The sequence below is a fragment of the Poecilia latipinna genome, unplaced genomic scaffold, assembly GCF_001443285.1.
Source record: "Poecilia latipinna isolate Pla-1442-1.1 unplaced genomic scaffold, P_latipinna-1.0 Scaffold3123, whole genome shotgun sequence".
Taxonomy (NCBI): Eukaryota; Metazoa; Chordata; class Actinopteri; order Cyprinodontiformes; family Poeciliidae; genus Poecilia; species Poecilia latipinna.
In genome coordinates, this window is record NW_015115739.1 from 16,917 (window position 1) to 43,111 (window position 26,195).

Sequence of the window (26,195 nt, forward strand, 5' to 3'; positions counted from 1 at the left end):
TGTGTGTGCGTTGTTTTGTGTTTTTTTTTTTTAGATGTGTGTGTGTGTGTGTGTGTGTGTGTGTGTGTGTGTGTGTGTGTGTGTGTGTGTGTGTGTGTGTGTGTGTGTGCGTGTGCATGGGTGTGTAAGCATATTTGATTGGCCTGTGTGTCGATTACATTGAGGGAGTTAAACTGTTGACTCTATGCAGGTGGGATGATTCAATAATAAGGATTTGGAGAGCAGAAAATGGGGAAAGGAACATTGACTCAAACAAGAGAACGGACTTTGACAACAAAAACAACACGACATCAAAGCAAAAAAATACTGAACCAGAGTCAAACGGAAATGTGTAAATTAATTGCATCAAAAGAAAAAAAATCAATTTCTTGCATAATGTGTCTATACACAATTCATATATTTCGATGACGAGTACATAGTAAATTATCTCGATATTGAAAAATTGAAAGAGCAGGCAAATATTTTATGCTGATAAAAATCAGGAGAGAGAATGCTGTTTAATTTAATATTCACCCTTTTACCTGACTTTTTAAGAGAACGCAAACTTCTATGTGATGTTAGTCGACATTGAAATATACAAATGCTTATGGAAACTTGAATGTATTTATACCCAGAGATCAGTTACGAAACAGACAATGATTGGGACGATTCTGCCTCTTATAATGCCAGAGAGCAGTCGATGGAACATATTTCTGCTGGTTTCTCAGCTGGACCCAAATAGGATTCATTTAGCTCATTTAGATATTTGAAAACAGATTTTCTAAATATTCCAAACAGACAGTGCCTGTCTTTTAAAGCTGTGGAACATTTCTGGAAATATATAATATATATATTATATTAGGTAGTTATGGAGATAGGTAGGCAAGCTGGCAAGTAAGTAGATGGAAAGATAGATATAGGTAGTGAGCTGGCTAGTAAGGCAAGCAGGTAGGAGGGAAAGTAGGTAGGTTGGTGGATAGGTAGGCAGGTAGGTAAGTAGTTATTATCCTGCCAGTAGATTGTTCCACCTGAACTAAATTGCAGTTCCTCCAAAGTCCTCTTGACTGTTTTACTGTTGCTTTCTCCACCTGAGAGGTGGGTTAAGGCAGAAGACCAAGTCTTACTGTGCTTGCAGTTGTCCCATACTGTTCTGTTTTCTCATGACAAAATGGTTCAACCTTTCTGCTGTATATACTTTTATCTTCATGAGGTTCTCAAGAGCATCACAGATTCAATAACACTCTTGTTATTTATATTTACTAATCAGGGGTCTTCTGAAAACACAAGGTTGCTCAGAATTTTATTCAGTCACATTAAAAGAAGCTGAATACAAATCCATGCCACGTTTGTCTATTTTTATGGTTTTATATAGTTTCCCTTCCATTTTACAGTTATGTGATTATTTGTGTTACTCTCAAATAAAATTCAAATAAATTACACGGAGCTGTGTGCTTCTTGTGCAGCAAAATATAATTTTTGCTTATCTATCTATCTATCTATCTATCTATCTATCTATCTATCTATCTATCTATCTATCTATCTATCTATCTATCTATCTGGTGATGTCACTTGGTGCGCCTCCCCTGCAGTCCACATAAGGACTGAAATATTTAAATATTTATCCCCCACTTCAAACTTTTCCTCTTTTTCCCCCTCCTCGGCGCTGCCTCCAGTCAGAGCACCGGGGAACGGTGGGTGTGATGCCGCTGAACGCGTGGCTTCCGTACCGCTGTCAGCGCGCGCTCTCTGCGGTTCCTCGGTCATAAAAAAAACACAAAGACGCCGTGAGGCGGCAGCTCCGCGTAAAAGAAGGAAAGGACTGAGGACCCCCGGAGGAAAGTGGCCGCCCGGAGCCTGGCAGCATGAGGGTCCTTCTGAGCGTCCTGTACCCGCTCCTTTCCCTCACCGTGTTCGGACTCTATCCGTCCATGGTGAGTTTGCTTCTTCCTACATTTTGCCTCGTCTGCTGTCCCACACTTGTTCCTTCTGAATGACAATGAAATACTGCACTTACTGCCATTTATTTTGGAGTTTAATATTCGGAGCGATGCGCCGTTGCTCGTTTCTTTATACCGACAATACAAACTCAACTGAAAACTCCTAAGATAAGATAATATTACTGACTTAGCCTGATTTAATCTAACTAGTAGATTTAAAGTTGGGATATTGGCTTTATGGCACGGTTCCTCATTTGTTCTGGAAAAGGCAGACTGAATATATTTCTGAGAATTAAATACGTTAAAATGAAATAGGAATAAGCAACAAGCACGTCAACATTAGTAACTGACTGCCTTCAACAATGGTGATTCTCCATCTTCCAACATAACCTGTGCACTGTTAAAACATGTCTGTAAAAACAACTGTAAAAAAACTGAAAAGGCAAAATTGATCATGATAACTGATAGTGATCAAGCTACACTTTCTTTCCCCCCCCCAAACTGTCATTTATGTTAAAAGAGACATTAAATATTACAGTTAGGTAAAAGCAGTGGGAAAAAAATTCTGAAACTAAGCAAAATTACATATAATCAAGATTACACCTCTGTATCAAATTTCTGTGGATTTAAAGAAACAGAAAATGATGTGATGGTTTTCTACTTTACATCATTTCATTTCAGTCTGTCAGATTTGAAGCTTAATTAGCATTAGACAAAAATAAGGTATTAACTATCACATTGAAATCAAATGAAGTATATTTTACTGTGACATACAGGATCTTTGTAGTTTGTAGTAAATTTCTGGCAGCAGCATTTTGCAGGATTTTACCATTAATTCCATATTTTTTATTTTTTTACAGTGCATTTATATCTTATGTGGCTTGTGTGTATGCTGTGCACTCTCATGTGTTTGTGTCACAACCTCAGTACCCTGCACAAAAAAAGAAAAAAAACACATTCATCTTTATGTCTGCCTGTCCCTGTCAAGATGCTGGCTTATTGCTTGAACCTAACCTTGAGCGGTTTTGTTGCCAATGGAGATGCATGCTCAGATCATGGTAAGACTAAAGTGCAATAGCAAAAAGTCGCATATGATAAATGGGAGGGACACTGTGCTGCTTGGGGATCAGGGTCTCTGTGTGTTAGTGATAGTGGGGGAGTTGCTGTCCACTCGGTGAATCTGCGACATCGTTGCTCTGCTTCCCTGCCTTTGCAGAAAAACAGAGGCGTCTTCAAAGAATGAAAACCAGTTTTCTAAACCTTTTTCTTTTTTTAACGGTTCTGTGAAGACGTAGTTGCTCATTCGCTCTCTAAAATTAGATTCTTTGGTTAAGAGATTGTGACTAATCAATTAGAGCACTAATCACTAGTCGGTGCCAGTTTTGTTAGTCAGGTCATGCCTTATGTCATTTGCCAGGAGGAAATGCGGTTCAGGACTGTTTTTATTTTTTAGTTATGATTTGACATGCCTTTTCTAGATAAGCACCAAGATTGACTGACTCAGATTTTTCGATTCTAATGATTAAGCACAGAGAGTAGGGGGGAAAGTGCAGAAAAATAACTAAAATATGTATTAATTGTACAATACGTACTACAAGATATATATTCCAAACCTTTTTTTTTTCTTTGATTAGTATCTGTTTTTAAAAAATGATCAAGATACAAAATTGGTTGTAGCATTTTCTGACTGGAAATGGTAGGATTTCTCAGTTTTGACTGCTTAAGCAAATAAGAATGTTTTACCTGCCTAGTGTTTGACCCATTGTTCCCAAATCAGACACAGTCTAGAGAAAATTGGCTAATCAGGTCTGCCGGCCAACAGATTGGTGCGTTTCTACCCGTTCCTGCTTGGTGCTTGTCGAATGCATTTGGTCTCGATATTGTAGAAGGATTTCTAAAGTTCTCAGTTCATAAGAAAGTTGTGAAATTACTTTCGATGAACTGTCCCTGTGCAATTATCTCTGTGCATATTGTTGGCTCTATGAAGCCAGTTTTTATCTTTCATCGGCTTCTGATAATAATTGCCAAGCTGCCATTAAGGCAAAAAAAAAAAAAGGAAAAAAAAAGGAGACATTATTTTATCTGGAGCTGCATGCAAATTGCTTCAGCCTTTCAGCCTCGGTGTTTTCGATTTGTCTGGGAAGACAAACCTTTCATGGTATTATACAGAGCTGGAAATGATTAAGCTGTCAGTCTCGGGCTGTCAGGCCTTGTACAGGAGGCTTTGTTCAGGGGTGGCAGTCATTACTTCTCGGCATTTAACTGTATGTGTTTGCGGATGCCCCAGAACGACCCCTGCAGCCGTTCACACAAGCTTTAGCTTTGCAGTTTTAGGAGAGCGTTTTAACTAGCCGCTTTCTGAAATAAAGGGGCTATATGTTGAGCTAATGGTATGGATTTGTCTTTGTTGTGGTGATTCGGTTTGGCATCTATTGCTGCTGCAGTGTTCATGAAAGATCCCTTCAGAGCTTTTGGGATGTAATGGAGTATTTGCATGGAGATGTTTTCCCCCTGTCATCTGGGCCTGCTGGATAGTTGCACAGTGGCTGCTAATGGGACCCAGTTACTATTCTCGTCATAACTACAGTTAAGGTTTTACTCCTGTGACTGGAAGACGTGGTTAAAGGAGACAGATAATCTTAAAGGGAGCAGTGTTATGTATTTGTAAACTTTATGTCATGTTATTATGTTATTCACTCATGAAAGCCCAAAGTTTTACCCCCAAAACTCTGCCATAGAGTTGCAGTCCCACGGAGCATCCCACACCTGCAACGTCCTCTCTCAGCTCCTTCAGACTAGCAGCAGCAAATAGCAAACACCTGGTGGAACTGCAAGTTCACACAAACTACTTCTCAGTCCAATGCGCCTAAGAACGGTTGTTTATGCCACCATGAGATGTGCTACAAAATGGCACCATGTTCCTGGAAAATACATAATACCCCTTTAATAGAGTGTAATGTCAAGGTAATGACAAAACCCTAACTTGCTACATAATTTGGCTATTGATTTTGTTGCATTTAAGAACTGAATAGCTTAGGACTGCACAATTATATCACAAATATTGCAATAGTAGTGTAGTGCTTGATTTGAAAACACTTCATACAATCCTAAAAAATTTAGCAGCAGTAAAGCAAATAAAAGTGATTTATGAGGTGGATCAGAGCATATTGAAATGGACCGTTTATTATAAAACATCTCTAGTGATCATTTTGAGAATTGTTGCATCTTTATGAAACTGTGGGTCCATATCGACAGCAAGCAATAATATTACTGCTATGTTAATATCGGCCAACTTTTATGGGACTTATGTCATATATTATGTTAAAAATAAAAAGACTGACATCAGTCAAAGTTCCTATACAGACCAAACGGCCACCATCACTCAAATCTAAAACAGATGGAAAAAAAAATGTCATCGCTTGGCAGCTAGGAAGAGAGAAGCTGTTCAAATGAGAGTTCAGACTGGATGCAGTGTCCCTCGTTGGCAAATCACATAACTATGTTGATGCCAGGAAGCCAATCAGATGGAAAGATTCAAACTGGAAACATAAACAGATTTGTATGGATTAAAGTTCAGAAGACAATTATGATAATCACCCGCATTTGCTTCAGCTCCACCATCCACAGCAGGATCTGTCAGAGCTTGGGGATCGCCGTAGCCAAATGTGTAAGGTGAAACATCTTCCGATTCAAATGAAACACACGATTTAGATAGACTGCCTGCTGGAAAGATTTCTCAAAAAGTAGGTTTCCGCTGCCGTCTGATCAGCTGGATATTGTTGTGATGTCGTTAGACAATGCAAATGTTTGTGAAGCATTTAGTGAAATTTTTCAGTGAGCATTCATATGCAGTTGTGTTTTTATTTCTGTGTAAATTTGTCAGGGGAAAATACACCACATAATAGCGACTAAAGACTACTAACACCCAGATGACTTAGAGTTTTGTATACAGAAGGGCTGAAGCTAAAATGCATCTAATTTTTTTCATTGTGAAGCTTAATTTGTTTTAGAAAGTTGGGTTAAATAAAGTCCTTGCCTTGGTCAATTTTCCAAACACAAACACCAGACCTCCTGTGAAACAATATGCCCATAACACATCTACAGAGAAAGTTATTTCTCCAGTAAAATGTTTACTATGAATTTTAAAATATGAAGCATTCTTCTGTTTGAGTTGGCTATGCTCCCTGTGAGAGATTTTTAACAGACTAAAAAGCTCTCTCTGTCGATCTTTAACTCCTAAAAAGGAATATGATGGTCCAATGCACAATTTAAAATCAATAGGTCAAGGCTAACATGACCTTGATGCGGCAAAGCAAATCAAAACAATTCCTCTACATCATGGAAAATGTGTTGGTTGTTTCCTGATTAGTTTTGTTATACAACACTTTCACATTTCTGCATATCTGCCTCAGGTCTCAGTAGTGCAGGAAGATGCATAATTCCATACAAAGATTTTTATTGCCATTTCGGTATTGTACATTTGGGAGACACAGAAAAGCTTTGATATAAATTCTGTTTTGCCTCTGGCTGTATGTATGTTTAAGGTTGTATGTTTAGAGATTCCTCTCTATTTACCTCTACTCATCTTCCTGTCAACTCTGAACAGCTTCCTGTTCCTGCTGAAGAAAAAAATAAATCCCCTTATTAGGGTTCTGCCACCAGGGGGCGGTGGTGTGTTCTGCAGTGTTAGTTTTCTGCCACATTGTGTTTTATATTTAGCTAAATAGATCAGCTGTGGACTCACCTGAGCAGAGCAGCTTCCATAAACATTCTGAGTTTTGACAAACTGCTGAATTCATCCACTAGGGGTCGCTACAGTTTATTTCACATGGTTTAAAGGGACTTAACGGTGAACTGGAAGTGTTTCTTTTGTCACCATTTTCTGAAGCAAGCAAGCTAAATTAACCTTAAAACTACTTCTTACTTACGGTTTTGAGTATTGCCAAACATGGTGAGTTGATGTTGAATGTTGTAAAGTTTTGAGAGATACGTTTTTCATTCTACATTTGGGTCCTGGCAAGTTAGCTTTAAGCTAATGGAAATGTCAGAGTTTCATGGGTTAGTTTGTACATTAGCAGCTAATTAGTGTACAGTGGTGTTTAAGGCTGATGTTTATTGTACTGTAAAGTGTTCAAGGAGTAAATGCACTTTACAGTTTGTTGTTGAAATCAAACATAATTGGTGACATTATGCTCATATCAGACTTTAAAGGTTTAAACCTGTGCTTTAAGTTCGTGTTGATTTGGATGTACAAGATCAAGGTTGAAGCCCATGTATCGATAATGCTGCATGTTTATTTGTACTGTACAGTCTTGTTTTATAAAGTAGAATATGTGACTCAATGAGGAACATTTGTCTTAATAAAGTACAGTTTGAATATAATAACCTCTAGGAAGGTATTAACCTTTCATTAAACTCACATTTCTACATCAAAAATGTTTTTTTTTTTATTTGTCTGATGTAAATGCTTATTTAGCAGGAGTAAGTGAAATATTTATTTAACCAGAAATAAAGGCTTGAGAATAATAAAACATTTTCAATAATATTCCAATTGACTGAATATGACTGTGTTTTCACTGCTATGAGATGTTGATTCTTTTGAAATTGATGGAATCTCTATCCAGTCGTTCACATTTTTCTTCCAAAGAAAGCAAAGCACTAGTAAAAGAATAACGAAGGTCAAAACATAGCTTTTAAAGACAGGAGTTTTACTGTGTAATAAGGCTGTAATCATTTTTCATGGCTTCTGAACCTGCAATGTTCATAGACCGACATATATTTGACGTACTTTACCCATTTGACTAATCTTACTTTATTATTAAAATGACTTTCATGCTGCAGTTGAGCTGAACTCTCTTACACCAGGTGATGTTTTAGTACAGTAGAAACAAATCCATCCTCTTTAGCATATTTGGCATTTGATATGACAGACCAACACAACGAAACGCATTAATGTGAAGTGAAAAGCAAAGGCGTCACACAGGTAAAGCCTGGTGGCCCGCCAGGCTTATAAAACACTGGGGCGAAACCCTGATATTAAAGTTTTGGTTTGGTCCAGAGACAGGGAGGCAGAAGTTAAAACCATAGGAAACATTTCAGATTTAAAAAAAAAAAAAAATTAAAAAGCCTTAAAACCAGGTTTTCTTTTTCTTTCACTTCACGGTATCGTCTGCTTTGCTTTCGTCTGCCACATCTAATTCCAATAAGATACATACAGGTTTCATTGCAACAAAATTTGGTGTGTGCGAATATTTCTGCGAGGCACTTTTACATCAGCGCTGAACATGAGCACTGCGTGGATGATTTGAGTCTTTCCACATAGTTTCACTCACAGATTGGGCTTCGGCACCTGTAGGACGGGGTTATTTGTGTAGGCACTTGCCCTCTTGTTAGCCATTGTAAGTAGGTGGCAGGCACACGCAACACGCTACACACAGAAAAAGCTCACATCTGAACACAAAAGGCAGCGGCTTTAAACCTCCACTTCCACTGAAAGGTTTTAGGTCACATAATGAAACTCTGATCACATAAACAGAAAAAATAACAAAACATGAAATGAAGTGTGGCCATGACAGGAAAGATCACACAGAGAAAATGTGACGCCTTGTCATTAATGCAGCATCCTGTTGCGTGTTACTCATTCCAAACGTACAGGGTGCTTTTGAAGTAATTTTCGGAGGGGGCATCGCCTTCCTCGAGCTGCTACCGTTTCTTGCATATTTGATGTTCTTTTCATTCTCGCATTAGCATTTATCTTGATAACGTGCCCGGGCTAATTTATCTGGGTTTGCGACAAATTAAAAGATGCCGAAAGGTTTCATTCCTCACGCGACCATTTTTCACCCGGGAGGTAAACTGAAGATGTCACTTTTTAACCATTCATCAACACAGTTAGGCCGCAAAACCGACAGGAAAATGATTACCTGAAAGTACTCATCCGAAAACTGATCTATCAACATCGCCAGTATGAATATCAGTAATTACAAAATGCGCCTTTGATTTAAATGACAAATATGATGCTTTAAACAATTTTTATTTATTAAATTTTTTTTTCTTAACTCCTTTGTGCTCCGCTGAGTGAATGCGGCTCCAATAATAACACGTCTAGCCATAATTACAGGAGTTGTGACGTGATGTTGAAACTACCAGGGGCACAGTTAGAGCTCTCTCCCTGCTGCGTGATGACTGTAATTACAGCCCAAGAAGTCTCTGTATCAGATAGATATCACTTCAAGAGAGCTAAAAGGCTGGAATATGAGGGAAAGCCATTTGTGACCTCCATGTATTTATTCTGTACTTCTGCCGCAGGAGACTTTTTAATTCGTTATTGTAATGAGGACAAAATGTAAAATAACCTACTTAGCAGCTGGAAATGCAGGAGTTTATACAGAAGCACAAGAAGACTAGTTTATTTCAACTTTATTGTATAAAATGTAAAGGTTTTCGACAGTCAACACTAACAGCAGAAAATGTTTTGGTGGTGATTATTTATTTGAATACTTTGTCTTGGTTGTAATTTTTATACTTTAAATATCCACAATTTTCCAGATCTCTCGCTCTTTCTCTTTCCCTCGCTTTGATAGAGAGTGGAAATGTTATCTTCAGAATTTGAGACGTTGTTAGAAATACTAGCGGTGGGACTTGAGGAATATGTTTCTTAGTTATTTATTGTTTAGTCTAAAACCATATATCGATTAAAAAAAACACAATTTATAAGTTATTGAATGGACAAAAGAGCTCAGCAACAAAAATATTCTTAGTTTTTAATTTATTTAGGTTTTTCAACCATTAGATTGCTGCAAAGTGCTATTATTATGCCCAATCAGTTTTCAAGCATTTTAGGAGTCCCAGATCATTCCCTTTAAAAATAATCTTTAGAAGTGGGAACTATGGACGCTGACATTTTCCTTTCCAATTAAGCTCATATTTTAGGCTTGAATAGCTTCAATAGTAGGCTAACTCACTTTAGTACAACTGGCACACCACAACAGTCTTGTCCAGCGTCCCATCAGATTGTTTCATGAAGCAAAAATTAACCCCCGGTGGACCAAGAGCCTGCATTGTTTTGTTTACAGATGTTGTTTGTGTGCCAGATTAATGGGTGGTATTAGAAACACGCTCCAAAGGTTCCGGCTCCGGACTTTTCTATGAAAAAAAACAACGAATTCAATTAATTGCGTCAAAGTTTTTAATGTATTGAAATCTATGAAATCAATTAACACAATGACAATGACACATTAAAATCCCAGCCTTAAATGTGCCTTTAAGTCTGAGACTTAAATACAAAAAAAGGTAACGGCTGTAAATTTCAAATTCGGTTTGTATTTCTGGGAATCTAATAACTATTTCATTAAAGCCGTAACTTTAATACATTTCTTGTTTCTTAAGTTATTGTTTTGCAAACTCTGTAATCACTGCAGATGAAATCGACGCCGAAGATGAATTTTTACCATTTCGTCGACCGTAGAGCGAAGCGTGGTCTCTGCTGTCTTCACCGAACACAAAAGCTTGTTAGCGAGATTTGCTGGGGATTTAAAGGAATGTTTGTTGTGCTTGCAGATTCGAAGCAACAAGTCTGGGCACTTTGATGAACGTCTTACCAAGAACTATTCACTTCTCTCAAACCGCTCTGAAGCAAAGGAAAGTAGTTGAAGCAAATAAATTGCTCTATAACTTCAAAGAGCTTACTGGAATGTGCTGATCATATTAATGCAGTGGTATTTACTAGCTAAAAGCTGTATTTAAAGGAACAGATGTCGTCTTGCTTCCAGATCGAGACGGAGGTGTAGTTAAAAGGCTCTGAGGCAGCTTTAGCTTTCCATCCACTGACACCACTGCAGAATGTAATTAGAAAGAGAGAATTTCAAAGGGCTCTTTGAGAGCAAAAAAATAAAAAGATCAGGTGAGCAACCTTTGAGACAACATTTTATAAAATCTGGTCATTCCTGAATCTGCACATCTACATTGACGTAGCATGTTCATATTCCAACATGTGTTAAACTGAGATAACCTGAGTTACACCATGAGATGAAGTCATAATTACAGAAATGATCTGGTGTTATTAGAAACAGAAACCAGCTGTTGTGTTCTCCATTGAACAAGTGAATGGAGAAACTTTACATACGTACACAACCACACACACACACACACACACAGGTGTTTAGATTAGCATGTTTTCATGATGTATTTAACTTGTAGCATGTACTTTTCAGTGATGTTATTGTATATGGAGTTGTTGTTTGTTGCTATGGTTTCAGTTTTTTCTCTCTTTCTGCAGGTGTAGCAGCAGACTTTTAAGATGCTGACATGCATTCTCTCCTACTCTCATCTCCTCCATTACCTTTAAACTATTTCTCCATCCTGCCTTCCTTTCTTTCCCCTATCTTTTTTCTGTCTCAGTTTCCATTACTATTTGAAATAAACCCTAAACATTTTCTAATCTAATTTATATATTAAGTGGAGCATCATAGCAAAAAACCTTAATGAACCGTATATTTACTCCATGTGAAAGTAAATGTGTTGGGTCTCATCTTGACAATCAGACATCAATTCTGAGTGACACGTTGCTGGACAGGAGACTTTTTAAAAAAATCAGCTGACTAGAGCTGTCTGACACTTTGAAACTCAAAAATCTGATCTTTTTTCTAATCAATGCACTATTCGTAACTCTACCAGATTGTGCACCACCAACACTCTTCTATGTGAGGGCTGTTACTGAGTTAAGAAAACTCACCGTTGGCTGTTTTTAGTTCAAATGAAGTCAGAAGAAGGACAAATATTTAGGAATCAATTTTAAAATGGAAATGTGTTTATGCCACAACATATTGTGACATGTCTGCAGTTTTTACTACAATAAAGTATGTAGAGAGAAAACAGGATTTTCAGCAGATAACAGGAAGTCTGAAGATATTACAGCAAATTTGCTTTTTTTATCTTTAACGTTCAACAGAGTTAGCCTAAACATCTACATTGTTGATAATTAACACTGGAGTTGCTATTTGGTATGCAGCTAATGCTGGCTACATTTAATGTATTAAATGCTAATATAAGATGCTATACTCAGTTTAAAACCTCTTTTCAGTTTGTTTTTGTTTTAAGAAGTTATTAAAAACCCTCTATTACAGCTTCTGCTCTCTCACACATGGCATATATCTTCTCATGCTAGGAGGGCTAGGAAAAATATTTTGAATATTAGCTGTAGTTGCTAAAGAGAAATCAGAATTATTTAAAATTGATCAGCAAGTCAAAACTTTACACAAAGCAGAGATTGGAAATTGGGCACAAAATCCCGATTGCTGCATCTCCAGTTTAAAGTACTGCCTACGCGTCCGTGCTTAAAATTTAATTACAATAAATCTTGTAAGGCTATTTATTCCTTTCAGCTGATGTACTTCAGCAAAACACCGTGGAGCAGACATTTAACCCATGGCAAGAAGTTGAGGTACACAGAAGCTCGTCATTGTTTATCTTTGTTTACGCCTTAATAAGTTTGTGTTGACAGCTGCTTAGTATTCTGCTCGAGTGTTGCAGTGTGCCACTCAGCACGGCCTGGAGCTGCCCACCGACTTTACCTCACCGATAATGTTTGATGACTGTTTCATTATCGTCCGTCGCGGTGCTCGTGACTGACACGTCGTCGTGTTCAGGCCCCAGGAATTCACTGAAGCGCACCCTAGAGAAGACGCGCGAGAGTGTGAACAAGATAATACGGCAGCTCATTCGGAGTCTGTCTGGGCCGGAATGTGCCGAGGTGCAGCAGAATTATCTATTCAATCTCCTCTTTGCTGAGGTCAGAAAAGGCAAGAAGGTGGCACGCCTCTAGGAAATTAATCTCCCCGCAAGCCTTTCACAAGAGTCAAATCTGACAGGGAAGATGGCTTTTTCTTTTTGCCGTGTTGTCCCACCCTCCCCACCTCTCTCAACAGTGTTCGCTATTTCTTTGTCAGTGTCTTGTGGCTTTTTTTTTTCCAGCCTTGGGATTATTGCTGTTGCTCCTCTGCTCATGGGCGTAACCATTTGTCACTGCTGTCCTAGATGTCTGCATCGTTGTGGTTACAGAGCTGGCTGCACATGCAAGTTCATCTTCCCCCTGCCATTAGAGCTAAAATGTTAACTCGTTTAAGTGGTATGATCATCAGTTACAGTACCGACGTGCACATACTACTTCACTGGCCTCCGGTTCCCTGGTGGCTTTTTGCTTAGACAGCTTGATAGATGACTGGAGCGATAGCATCTGTTTAGGGCCTCTGTCTTATGCCAGGCAGCGTGGCAGCATTGTTGTGATCAAGACTTAGCTTTGCGAAAGTCATTGCCACCCTGATTTTGTCTTTGAGTCTAATTAAAACATCTGTATCGCACAATTTCAAAAACTGACTAGCTAATTCAAACCCAGATTCAGAGAAAGGTAAAAGGAAAAGTACAAAAATCCAACTAATTTGCTCCGCTTGTCAGAGCACTGCTATGTTTTTCTGGGATACAGGGAGACATCTGTGTAAGGAAATTAACTTGACGGACGATTGAGATGATGATGAAGGGAAATTGGTGTCAGCATTTCAGCTGGAACTGGGCTGAGCCTACCTTCATCAGATTATTACGTAATTGTCTTACATTTCATCCGCATACAGCAGGAATCCACAAATCCAGGGATTAAGGGCTGCTATCCTGTGACTTATAGGTGTACTCTTGGGCCAACACGCCTAAATCAAATGGCTTAATTGCTTCCACAGTATGCAGTTAAGTTCTCCAGAGTCCTGCTGACGAATTCATTATTTGACTAAGGTGTGTTGAAGCAGAGACACATTGAAATGTTGGAGGACACGGGCCTTTGAGAATGTGAAGACTTCTTACATAGAAAGTCATCATGCCTTTTGGTAAATGATACTTCCTTACACATCTGTCACCAACTTGTATAATTGTCCACCACCGCTATGGAATTTATGCAACTAAATACTACTTAATGTTATGGTACTATATGCAGATGCTCTGTCTGCACTGGTGAAGAATCACTCAGCTCTTCATGCAGAATGCTTGGAGTGTCTCCAGTCAATGGCAGCCGGACCCGTTGTGCGATTAGTTCTGTTATAATTATTCAACCTCCAGAGATAAAGTTCTTATGCAATCTGATAAAACATCTAATAATAATGATAATATGTTTTATTTAACCAGATAAAAACCTTGTTGAGATCTGCAATCGCTTTTCCAAGGATCTGGCAAGATAACAGCACCATTTACAGATATCAACATTCATATTTAAGCAGAGAAATACATCAAATATTAAAAACAGCTGACAAAAAACTATCAAAAGCATTAGCAGTAAAAACTCTCTTTTTCCTGATCTTTCGGCAATGCGAGCCACTTTCACTGTAAATTTAGACTTTTGCTGAAAGCCACTCATGGAATTTAATTGAGCATTTTCAAGGTTTAGATTAGAAAGGGAGCGGAAAAAGAACAATGGCACATATTTGTATTCAAAAACTTTATTTACATCCATTCATCCAGAACTTTCAGTCTGAAAATTTGAATGTTGTGTACGAACATTTTTATAGAGCATTGAACTCCTTCTTTCATCGTCAAGAATAACTACAGTGCGATAAAAAGGAGCGGTGACGACACGGCGAATGTTTTGCACTCGGGTGGAGCCTGATGCGGTTCAACCCTGTGACCTCTGCCCCAATACACACACACTATGTAAAAAGTGTGTGTGTCAAGATCCGCTACGCACACAAAGACGTAACAGGATTTGATGTTCCACAAAATGCCTCATTTCGTCAAGTTGAGCTCCATATACCTCACATTTTTAATACCCCAACATACATGGCAAGATGTCAAACATTGTGACAGCAGCAATAAGGCTTGTAACGTTGTGGCTGCTGCTGCTGGCTGCTGCTGTGTGAATTATTTGCCAAGCTACCTTCATTCTTCTTTAATGACCTGGCTCAGCGGCAAGGAAGGTGTGACACTTCATCTTTTACACCACCATAACAAAACAGTGACAACGGCTTATCAAAATTAGATGATTTTCTGCCTGTGGGTCACACTGTTACTGCAGAGGGAGTCCTTTACCTGTCACTGTTTATCAAAGCTGTATTTATAAGAGACAGATTTTTGCCAAGGCCACTGGCATTCTTCGTTTTTTCTTCTTCTTCTTCTTCTTCATCTTCTTCTTCATCTTCTTCTCCTATCCCATCCTTGGAATCTCATCTCGGGTAATCCTCTGAGAATTTTCACAAATTGCCAGAATGATCCCGTGGCAGAGCCGCAGATTGAATTGGCCGTGTGAAAATACCTAAAGAAATTATATTAAAGGGCCAAGGCTGTCTATGCCGGAGCGGAGATTTGTTTAGAGCAGCGGTATGTACAGTCACACTGAGAATTGTGATTGCGGCTATAAAAAACATAAACAGGATCATTTCTTTGCCAGTTTCACAAATGAAAAACGGGGGGAAAAAACAATATTTTTAAAAATATAACTTCTAGTGCTGCTGTTACGAACAACAAACACTGGATCACTGCAGAATGGCGTTTACCCTACATATTTGATATAAATAATATAGTAGGGAAATACATTTTCCACAACTTTTACATACAAACTTTAATGTATTGTGTGGGATTATACCTGACAACCCGTGTCAGTAACATATGGAAAGGTGATACGATTGTTGAGTATTGCAATGACGATTTTGACTATGATAAATCAGATTTTTGTTTCTCATTAAATAAAAATATACATGAAGTATATTTTCAGTTTGAGCATAAGGAGCAGAAAAAGTCCAGCCAACAGGCTAACATTTTTTACCGTAACACTTGACATTTGATATTCGATCAAATATTGCATTCACATAGTCCTTTCGCATGCTAACGGGTATCGTTTGTAATTGCTTCCATCGAACTGTTGTGAATTTCCAACGTATTTTAAAATATCACACAAAAGAAAATGTGTATTGGGTGTGTTATGTTAAGAAAATAAATTTAAAATGTGCTAGTTTTAAAACTTAACGTCTTGATTGAAATAGCCTAATTATAGTTTTCAGATTAATAACTTATTCTGCCCTATTGACCTTTATGTTACCTGTAGTTGCAGCAGATTGTTTGCTAAGATGTTTTTGAACTGCCCTTTGTCTGTGTGGGAAACAATCAGGAGAAGTTCCAGTTTTCACATTCATCTGTGAAAAGCCTTAAAACAGCAGGAGTCCGGCCCAGTGGAGGAGAGTCTCTGCTTCCACTTTGTTTAGACAAAGGGGACAAATGGCCTTTGATCTTGGAAACAAATTGCAGGGAATTTCTAACTTTTAAAGAGGGTCAGAGACAGCTCCTGATTGGATGAGCAAAGATACGCCTTATTTGAATAAATTAAAGATAAGAATGCGCCTTTTACTATAAAACTTTGTACACAGGAGTAACAAATCAGATTTGCTCTTGCAACTCTCCAAAGAGTTGCATGTAAGACGTACAAAGACGTCTCTTTCTTTCTTTCTTTCTTTCTTTCTTTCTTTCTTTCTTTCTTTCTTTCTTTCTTTCTTTCTTTCTTTCTTTTTTCTTTCTTTCTTTCTTGCTTTATTTCTTTCTTTCTCTTTCCAAAATTTATTATAACCTAAAATCTTCTTCAACAGTTTCCATCTACTAGTTTGGAGTGAATGAGCCAGGCCACGCAAATTTCACCAGATGTGGGCATTACGCAGGGCTGTAGTAAACAGGAAGAACAGGTTGCAAACTAATACGGGCCAGAAAAATTATCAGAAAAATTGAGATTTTCAGGAATGTGCTGAGGCGATGTTCCACGCTGTCCAGAGACATTGATAAAGAAATTCATTCTAACTATCCCAGCAGCAAAAAAAACCTGCTGATCAGACATGTGGGTTAATGTTCCATCTCCCCTTTAGTGTATTAACTCTTCTTCAGAAAAGCCAGAAACCATACCAAAGGAGAAACTTTCTTTTTTTTTTTTGCGAAATTGAGGAAGTTATTTTGAATTTTGCTGTTTCCATCAACTTTTTCTAATGTCATGCTTCAAAATGTGAAAAAAGTGAAGTAACTATGAAGTGGAAAACAAGGATACGTTTTAAAAATAAATCACAAATAAAAGTGTGGTGTTCATTTGTATTCACATCTAATGCAATGCTTAGAAAGGCTCAACAATATCATATGCATATGATGTGACTATGACCAATTAAGTAACTTCTAAACCCAATTGGTTGCACTCTTTTTCTTTTTACTAAACTGCTCTAAAAAGATAAATAAACCATTTTCTTCCACCGTCATTTCCTGCCTTTTTTAAATTTTACATAAAATTTTAACAATATACATATTTTATGACAAGGTTTCTGTTTGTAAGCTGACAAAAATGTGAAAATGTTGAAAAGCTCTAGATGCCTTTTCAAGCCACTGTGATATTAACATTTATTTTAAATTGCAAAGTTGACCTGCTCATATCCACCACAGACAAGAGAATTAGTTTGGACATAATGGTTGTAGCCAAATATTCTACACATATTTGACTCAGTAATTAAGTAAATCCCTCAGTTTATCCCACACATTCAGTTTCAATCCCTCGTCAGCCTCCTCCATCTTCAGTTCTGTCAGACTAAAAGGTTCATACAAACACATTAAACGGCAAATCAGGGGGACATACAGACAGACGCCACGGTGACAAACAGAAAAGAGATTAAGTGATGTGTATAATTGGCAGAATACTTATGTTGCATGAGGAGCACAAATCATGTCTTCCACAGGGAGGCATTCATTATCATCACTTTTTACGCCTCCGATGCGCGCTGCTGATTTGCATGTTTTTATTTAATTATCCATGATAAGGGAAGTTGAGCCTGATTTTGAAGTTGTACCAATGAAAATAACACAAGTAAACATGGCAGCTGCCAGATCTGACAGCATAACACTTAAAGAAAAAAAAATTGCATAGGTTTGGTTTTGTAAGTAAACGACAAGGATTTATCCAACCAAGCAGTTCTGCTTGAATTTATGTTCTGATCTTGTGTTTTTGATTCCCAAGTTCTGCAATTCGATTCTTCTCTTCTTTCACAACACATTTGTTGAATCTGAATGTAATCCACCAAAAACTAGAATTTTAAAAGGGATTTCCTTTGCCACAAACACCTTAGGGTCATCAAGCATTAAGTGCTTATTCTTGCTGCTGCTTACCTTTCATATCCTCCTTGAAAATTCATTTTGCTCACCTCTAGCTCACGTTTTCCTCACCTGTTGTCCAGTTTTCTGGATTTCCCTTGTGAGGAGTTTTGACCTGTTGCTCTTTGTCAGGTTTGACTTTCTGTCCCTTTGTTCCCCTTGTTATTTTTCTTTTCTACCCAGCCAGACAACATACACAGTGGGTAAGGTCACTGCTTTTTCTTTTTAATGTGTTTGCTGGTACAAGAAAAATATATGTAATGATGAAAGGAGAAAGAGAAGGACAAGTAGGGGCGGTCATTCTCTGCTCCCTCTACCAGATCTTAAAGATGGATCTCTGGAACCGTTTAGAGATTCCTCACTCTACAAGTAGACACACCTCACCTCAGTCGCAACCACTGTGGGAATCAACACCACAGTTTTGGACCTATTTTCTCCAGTTGGTGTGCTTGGACAGTCCTGGTCACAACATCTCAGGCACTACTGCTGCCATCATAGCACAAACATTTCAGTTCAGTTTCAGTTCTTGTCATGGTGAGTTGTACAGGCAATACAAGGACTCAGCAGGCACCTTCAGGTGGCATACCTTTGCAGCTTCTGTTTTGGTTGTTGATGGCCTAAAGTTCTGGTCCAGTTACTCTTTTGAGGGAGTCTGTCAAGGTCTGCCTGTTCCTGTAACCAAGAGGGTCTGGAAGGTGTTGTTTTCACCAGTCTCGCCTCAAAAGAAGAACCCTCATCACCTCCAGCTTCTTTGACCTAATAATTTGTAATGCCTCCAGGTTTCATCATCAGCCCACCTGTTTCACCTTCAGCTTCCAAATATGAACCAACAACTGTCAAGTAAGGACACCTTTCACCTGTCTGTACTGTCACTGTCAAGCTCCTTTCTTCATTGAAAAGACTTCTGGGCTGCCTGCCAGAACTTTCTCTTCTCTCAGTCGCACTTTATTAACCTAGTACCAAATGGAAAGAATGCTTCAAAGTGAGAATATGCATCACTTGTGAGGTGTTAATCCTTTACTTGTATGAGGATAGGTACCTGTCTGGATGCTAGGCCATGCGAGGACAAATGTTTCTCATCTCAGTCATTGTGCAGGTAACTGCAGAGTGAAGTATTTTCTGTCCCTGGTCATCAAACTTTCAGAATCACTGGTTGAAACTGTTTTTCATTTCACAAAGTTTTTTTTTCCCCCACTGTGAGGTAATTATGTCAGTTTTTCATGATAATGGACTACAGTTGACTCGGGAGTAATCCAAAAACAAGACAAGTCATTTTTTAGGTTTTCAGCTTTACTAATTAGTCTGGCATTGTTCCATTTCTGCTGGTGGTTAATGCGCTGATTATTGTGTTTTGGCATAATAGGCCTGATTTTCTTTTGGAACAGCTTTGCTGTTGTTTATATAGTTTAATAACATGCAGAGTGGACCAGTCCCCATAGGTCCATGTCCAGCAGATCCCAGAGGCTTTGTGACTTGAACACTGATTCTAGTCACTAGTTAGCACCTGCAGAATTTACACTTTAATGCACACATGGGTTGTTTTGACATCAGTCATGGTGGAGTGGGCTGCTTTCTGGAGAGCGTGACATCACGTTCAAAGAGTCAAAACTGAAGGGGAAAAGGAGGTTGTCCTTGAGTTTCACTGTTGTGTTGACAGAACTGATTTATAAAGGCATTATGGGCTGAGTAAGCTGACTTTGGACCTCATTTGCTTCTCCAATCGGTTTGGTTTTAGGTTGCATAGTAACATATTTAATCTGCAGCTCTCTCCATCTCCTACATGCAGTAACGGTGAAAGTCTCAATCATCTGCGAAATGTAGATTTTTAATCCCGTCTCGATAATGTTGTTGTCGTTTAGGATTTAGAGTAACTGGCGTTTACTCCCCCCACACGTTTCTGTTATTTCCATATAACATGTTGGAAATAGGATCATAATTCTATGTACAGCTTATTTTCTTTTCTATGCTCTCCAGGAGTTTTAATGATATGTTTCCTCATCGTGTTGCTGTCTTTTTTTTTTCTTTCTTTTTTTTAACGTTCTCTGAGCTCTGTTTGTGTAAAGTAAATTATCGTAAACACAAAGCCGGATCCAATTGAAGTGTTAGTAGCCACAGCCAATCAATTTATTCCCTCTTTTTAGCCAGTTGAGAGACGGCCGTAGTTTTCCGTAATGGGAATGTCCTTCTGCATGTCAGTGAAGCAGAAGGGATTTAAGAGGAAATTAACAGAGTTCAACATTATTGAGGGAAGGAATAAAAAGCGGTCATGTGTGTAGTAATAAAAGAAACGAGGCATTGAACATTTGTAATTATAGTCAGATCATTTTTATGAGACACTCATAAAATGCATGGATGTTATATTAACAGAAAAACAATGGCTATTAGGTTTGTAGAAGTTTTTCAGTGGATTTACACAAATACATGACAATGCATGTATGCATAGTGTGTGCTGCCTATGTGTATAATATGACGTTTTGATGAATCCATATGTACATGTATGTTTAATATGTAGACGTAATTCTTTATTTCACTTAAATGTTTTATTGTATCAGAAAAGAGCCTCTCATAGGTTAGGCTAAACAGAAATACGACTAACAAAGACGGCGGGCGGGAAGAAGAAGAGGAGGGGAGGCTGGTGAAGAACAGCAGGCAAAAACAGAGGGAATGTGAGTCCATCTTAGCAACTGTTTATATTTGGGTCTGGGCGCCGTGTTTGACCACTCATGCAGGTCGACGTGCACGCGGGCGTTCGTGCGTGCGTGTGACGACTTTGCAGAGAGCATGACTCTGCTGGGCAGACGACTGGGTGTTGGGTTGGGTTTTTGAGCTGCTCGATGCTGTTTTGTAAGGATGATTAATTACCAAGTCTTTGGCTTGGAGCTCTGTGAAGCCGTTGTAGCCCTGAAAGCCTGATCCTCTTCCATTTAACATGCTGAGAGATCGAAAATGCTGACAAATTAGGTGTTGCCTCCTCCTCCCGTGCGTACTGTAAGTTGGCCGACGACGTGCCACATCGTGAAAAACGAGGAAGGAAAAACGCGTCGTGAGCCTGGCTTAGTCAGAAACGGACAGCGTGTGGTTTGTTTTTTTGTGATAGTAGCGTCTCTCTTTTTTTTTCTTTTTTTGCTTTGTGAATATTTAAAGCGGCTTAGGTAAAAAGTCAAGCAGAGGTTTTCCTGGCCTACTTTTCCTTCTCAGAACTTGCTGGATCCCATCCAGTTCGTTCTGCAGCTCACTAATGCTTGCTGACTGTATGCTTCTCTGCAACTCTTTGTCAGCATTGTCCTACTTTCTTTGTTTATTTCAGCAGCTGTTTACCTACATGATTGTTCATTCAATAATTTACCCACATAATAAACCCATTATCTCTTTCTACTGCATCTCTTTCTATTAGGAAATTACTATAACTACCTCTGTCCCACAAACATAACTTATTTTTTTAGGGAAAAAAAAAAATCTTTTCAAAGAAGTTACACTTGGAGACAAAACGAGCAATCTCCTTAGAAAACATATTTTATTAGCTTATTTATTTGAGTTTTTTAATTGTATTGTTGCTGTGTTTGTCTCTTCTGAATGAGATATTGGATTTCAATGAGACAACTTGTATATACAGCATATATATAAAAAAGTCAAATAATAATAATATAAAAAAGATCTCACTTAAATGTTTCATGGTAATTAAAAAATACATTTTAAGATTAGCCGAATATAACCTGAATAAATACTAAAAAAATCTAAACCAACATGTCAAAAAGTAATTGTGTCCTTGTTCAATCCTGGATTAACTTTCATTAACCAATTTTGAGTTGAAATGTACCTGGCAGATCCAGGCTTGATTCCTGTCAGAGCTGTTGAATGAAGTAAACACTTGGACAGAGTGTCTGAGAACAGGAAATAGAGTTTAAAAAAACAACAAAAAAACATGATGATTAAAGGCCTGGCTTGCCTCAGCCGAGGTCAGTGTTTAAGAAAAACAGCATCCATAGCAGAGATTCAAGGTAAAATACATCGGTGTTTTTCTTGCCTTGACACAGCTGACCAAATAAGACACAAATCTCCGTCTTGAAAGCATCGCGGCGACCCCCAAGACATCCCAACATTGTCAAACAGGGTGGTAGTGCTGTAATCTGAGGGTGCTTTGATTCTTTAGGATATTGAGGACTGTTGTAACGGAAACCATCAATGTTTCTCTCTAGAAAATCCTGAAGGAGAACGACCAGTCACCGGTTTATCCTAAACTCAAATGAATTTGATGTTATGCAGCCTGATAAAGATTCAAAGCAAACCACTGTAGGTTCAAAGCGAAAGACTCGGTACTGGCCTTGTCAAAGTTTGGACCTGAGTCCAATGATTGTCCTGAAAAGCTTGCCATTAGTTTTGGTATTAGAAAAGCTTATTTATTTACCGAGTCGATGCTTGTTGCAAACGTCTGAGAAAACACTGCTTCTCTCTTGAGAGAGGGGAAAGATTAAGATTTATAAGCGTTTAGAAACCTCCTCTTCTGGTCGTAAAACCAGCCCAGAAGCTTGTGTTGTGACAGAAAAACTGTGTTGTGAAATTAGTAAACTGACATGAAGCAGGAACGAGTCCAAAAGAAATTTTCCCTGAGGGGAGGTGATACAGTACAGGCCTGCTAAAAACAAAAAAAAACAAAAAAAGATTATAACGCCCAAGTAGATGTTCAGAACTTTTATAAAGTAATGCTTACGTCAACATCTCAACTTACTCTAAACCGTAATGGCTTGTTTAATTGAAATCATGCATGTAGAGCCTGTTTGACGACACCGCTAAGTGTTTCAGTGAGATCAGGATTTGGGTTTTTGATTTGACTGGTCCATTATTTCCATCCTTGGTGGATTTACTGGTATTTGTTTGGGTTCTTGTTATGTTGCTAGGCCCAGCTCTGCTTCAGATTTTAATTTGGTTCAGATAATGCCATATTGTTTTTCTGAAAAACAGCGAAAATCATAGGGAATTCTATGATGGTGAACCAGCTAAGTGCTGCTACGACAAAGCATCCCCAAACCATGACCCTTCCACCTCCATGCTTCCTGTATTATGTACTTAGCTACAGTTAAACACATCCTCTGATACTGATTTCCTAACAATTAAATTGTTAGGATTCCTGCACAGCTGCAATTAATCAGATCATCTGGAGGAGTATATGAGGAGGGAGCTGCCGACACCTCACAGGTAGATCCATGTGGCATCTACCTGTGATGCCACATGCATCACAGGTAGATTCTGGTAAAGCACTGATTAATGCCTGATATTAAAATTAGTTAACTGGACTTGTAGCCATTATTTTGTGCCCATGTGGCTGGNCACCANACNGCATGACGAACCCGATTGAACCGTNATACCTAGGATTTCTGTCGGCTAATGTGTCTCTCAGGTTTTGAAAATGGGCCGACAGTCAGCCGACAACTCGAGTAGTGTGAGCTAGACATTACACTAAGGAAATGAGGACGGGAGGGTCAGTGGAGAACACCGGAGCTGAGCCTTTTTTCATTCAGTGTCATCAAGAGAAAGAAAAAAGGCAGGAAGAGACGATAAAGCCGATAATTAAAATGAGGTCGATAGGTTTAATTTATCGTGCGATTAATTGATTTATAGTTTATCGTGACAGGCCTAATTACAGCATAATTTAAAGCGCAGAAAAGACGATTTTACACAATGCTGAACCTTTGAGCTTGCTCTATTTGCTACCTTATAGCTTCAGAGACCAAAAAAAAAATTTGCAACAGTGTTAAATGTGGGTTATTAGATGAATGTCTAAAAATGACATTTCAAAACAGCTACACTGACAAACCACAGTTGGCCTGACACAATTAAAACTCAACGGTAACAGCGTGGCGTGTCTTTAAAGGGAATACAATCATATTTGCATGATTGGCTTGATCCCACCGCTTAGTTCCTCTGCTGGAAAGAGGCTGTTGCAGCTTCTTCCTCAGTCCAGGAAACTGGAAAAATTTACTGCTTGAATTTAAATTGTGCTGGAACAATGTAATTAAACTCCTGCTGCTTAATTCCAGCATTAGCAGCCACATCTGCTCCCCGCAGCAGGACGCTCAGTCAGAAAACTTTAACATCTCAGCGTAGGTCCGAACTTGGGTAACATCTCCTTTAAAAATGATACTGCAGCAATGACACAGTTTGGATGATAAGGTCAATGACCGTTATGTAGCTTTTAAAGAAAGACAGAGGCAGTTATTTCTAAACATGATATTTTAAAAATGAATGCTGATCTGAGAACTAGTGTGCCTTCCTAGGACTGTAGTGAGAGTTCATTATTGTGAAAAGCAGTGACTTTGTGTTGAGCTTGAAATTGGCCCTCTGACTCTAAAAAAATAAAAAATAAAAAACTCCAAATGAAAATTGAAAATAGCAAAACAGATAGCTATTTTTCCCAGTTTTCATTTGGATTTTTTGAAGTATGATCTGTGATGATCTAATTAAATACATTTTATAGACCGAATCATATCAACCCATCTAAAATGTCATAATTAGTTTGTGGAGTCCTTTCGTTCAGTATTATTTGACCAAATGTGTTTTGACGAGGCTCGATTCTTGGATTAAAAATACCTTTTGAACAATGACAACCTTGAAGCAGGTATTTTACAAAGTTTTCATTAAATCCAAACCCAAATTTCCATATTAGAATTATGTTTTAATTGGTTTGATGGAGTATTCTTATGTTAAATGTAATTTTTTTTCCATTGGCTGGAAGCAGATAATCTTAATTAACAGAAATAATAACTGTGTGTTTGTGTTTCACTGAAAGAGACATACCATTCAATAAAAAAAATTATTGAATTTGAATGACAGAATTCATTTTTATTTTTTGTGGATTTAAACGTAGCGAGTAAAAAGAGTAATTTCAGCTACTATTAAAATGGCCGCGCTCCAGCCTCTGAGTGTTGCTGTGTCTGTTTGTACCTGCAGACTATCGGCCCTAAGGAGGGCTGGCAGGTGTACAGCTCAGCCCAGGACGCTGACGGCCGCTGCATCTGCACCGTGGTCGCACCGGAACAGAGCCTGTGCTCCAGAGATGCCAAAAGCAGACAGCTTCGACAGCTGCTGGAGAAGGTAAGCACGGTTACAAAAGGGATGTTTACCTCCCCCAGCGCACCACGCACAGGCACACATATGGAAGCCTGAAATGCCTGCAATCTTTTTGTTCGTTGGCGTTCTCATTTGTTGCAGTATCTCATATATTGCACACATTTAGAAAAAATTTTTTCATGAAGATGTCTACTTGGGGATTTTGAGTTATTTACAGATTCTGAAAGCGTAGAGTCTAGGCTTTTCAATGATGTCAAACACATGGAAATTAAAAAGAAAGAAGTTGATCTTTACTACCATGTGTTATGTGCATTAAAAAGATTTAGGGCTATTTGTGATTTAGAAGCTCAATTAAAGAAAAACATTCTTGAATTGCTTTAGCAGAAACAAAAAATATCCTTTTCAGCACCATTAAATATAAAAATGATCCATCAAATTCTGTCAGTTGTATTTATTTATAGTATTTAATTAATTTAATAATTATTAATAAAATTAAAATAACAGTAGCTGTAGACATGTAAGCAGAGCATCACAAGCAAACAAATTCATAAAAACCAAAGAACAGTTCTCACTGATTTGTCGGCCAGTCGATTTATAGGTGCCGATTTCCTTAATTTTGGGAGATCGGTGATTGACCATTTTTTACATGTGAAGCCGATCTTATCCACCAATGTTATCAAACTCGGCAAAGGTCTAAAAATCAACCACTGTGCTTTTCTTTTCTCCCGTGAGAGGTTTTACTGACCAACTCCCGACTGTAAATGTCTGCACATTTACAGTTAACAATATTCACCCCGTTGTTGCCAAATCAGCAACTTTTTTGATATATTGAGCAACATTTCAGACAAAAAAGAAATGATATCGGCCAAAATCAGAATCGTTAAGTTAGGCTTTTTAAATTATCAGTAATTGGTGATCGGCCAGAAAACTGCAATCGGTGCACTCCTATTAACAGGTTTGATTGCGTAGAATGTGGAGAAACCCATCTTTGGCATGTATCGCTAGCAGTAGGTAGCTTGCTCACCTAGCCTACTGCAACTAATTCCACTGGCTTTCTGACTTGAAACTAGAAGG

General features: G+C 38.4%; 1 protein-coding gene and 1 long non-coding RNA gene across 4 annotated transcripts in view; one reads left to right on the top strand and one right to left on the bottom strand.

The window, feature by feature from the left end:
- The window catches only part of LOC106940203 (uncharacterized), an 18,179-nt gene extending 16,212 nt beyond the window's left edge, over positions 1–1,967 (bottom strand). For both annotated transcript variants that reach the window (XR_001423034.1, XR_001423033.1), the window contains exon 1: positions 1,957–1,967. This is a non-coding gene — a long non-coding RNA (uncharacterized LOC106940203). The remainder of the gene's footprint in view (positions 1–1,956) is intronic.
- Positions 1,621–26,195, top strand: part of LOC106940202 (noelin-3) — a 34,326-nt gene continuing 9,751 nt past the window's right edge. Inside the window, exons 1-2 of one of the 2 annotated variants that reach the window (XM_015022870.1) lie at positions 1,621–1,910; positions 25,002–25,145. In XM_015022870.1, the coding sequence (XP_014878356.1) occupies positions 1,842–1,910; positions 25,002–25,145 (213 nt within the window). In that variant the 5' untranslated portion in view covers positions 1,621–1,841. Of the gene's footprint in view, positions 1,911–6,779; positions 6,868–25,001; positions 25,146–26,195 lie in introns of those variants that run through there. The other variant, XM_015022871.1, reaches the window with a different exon arrangement.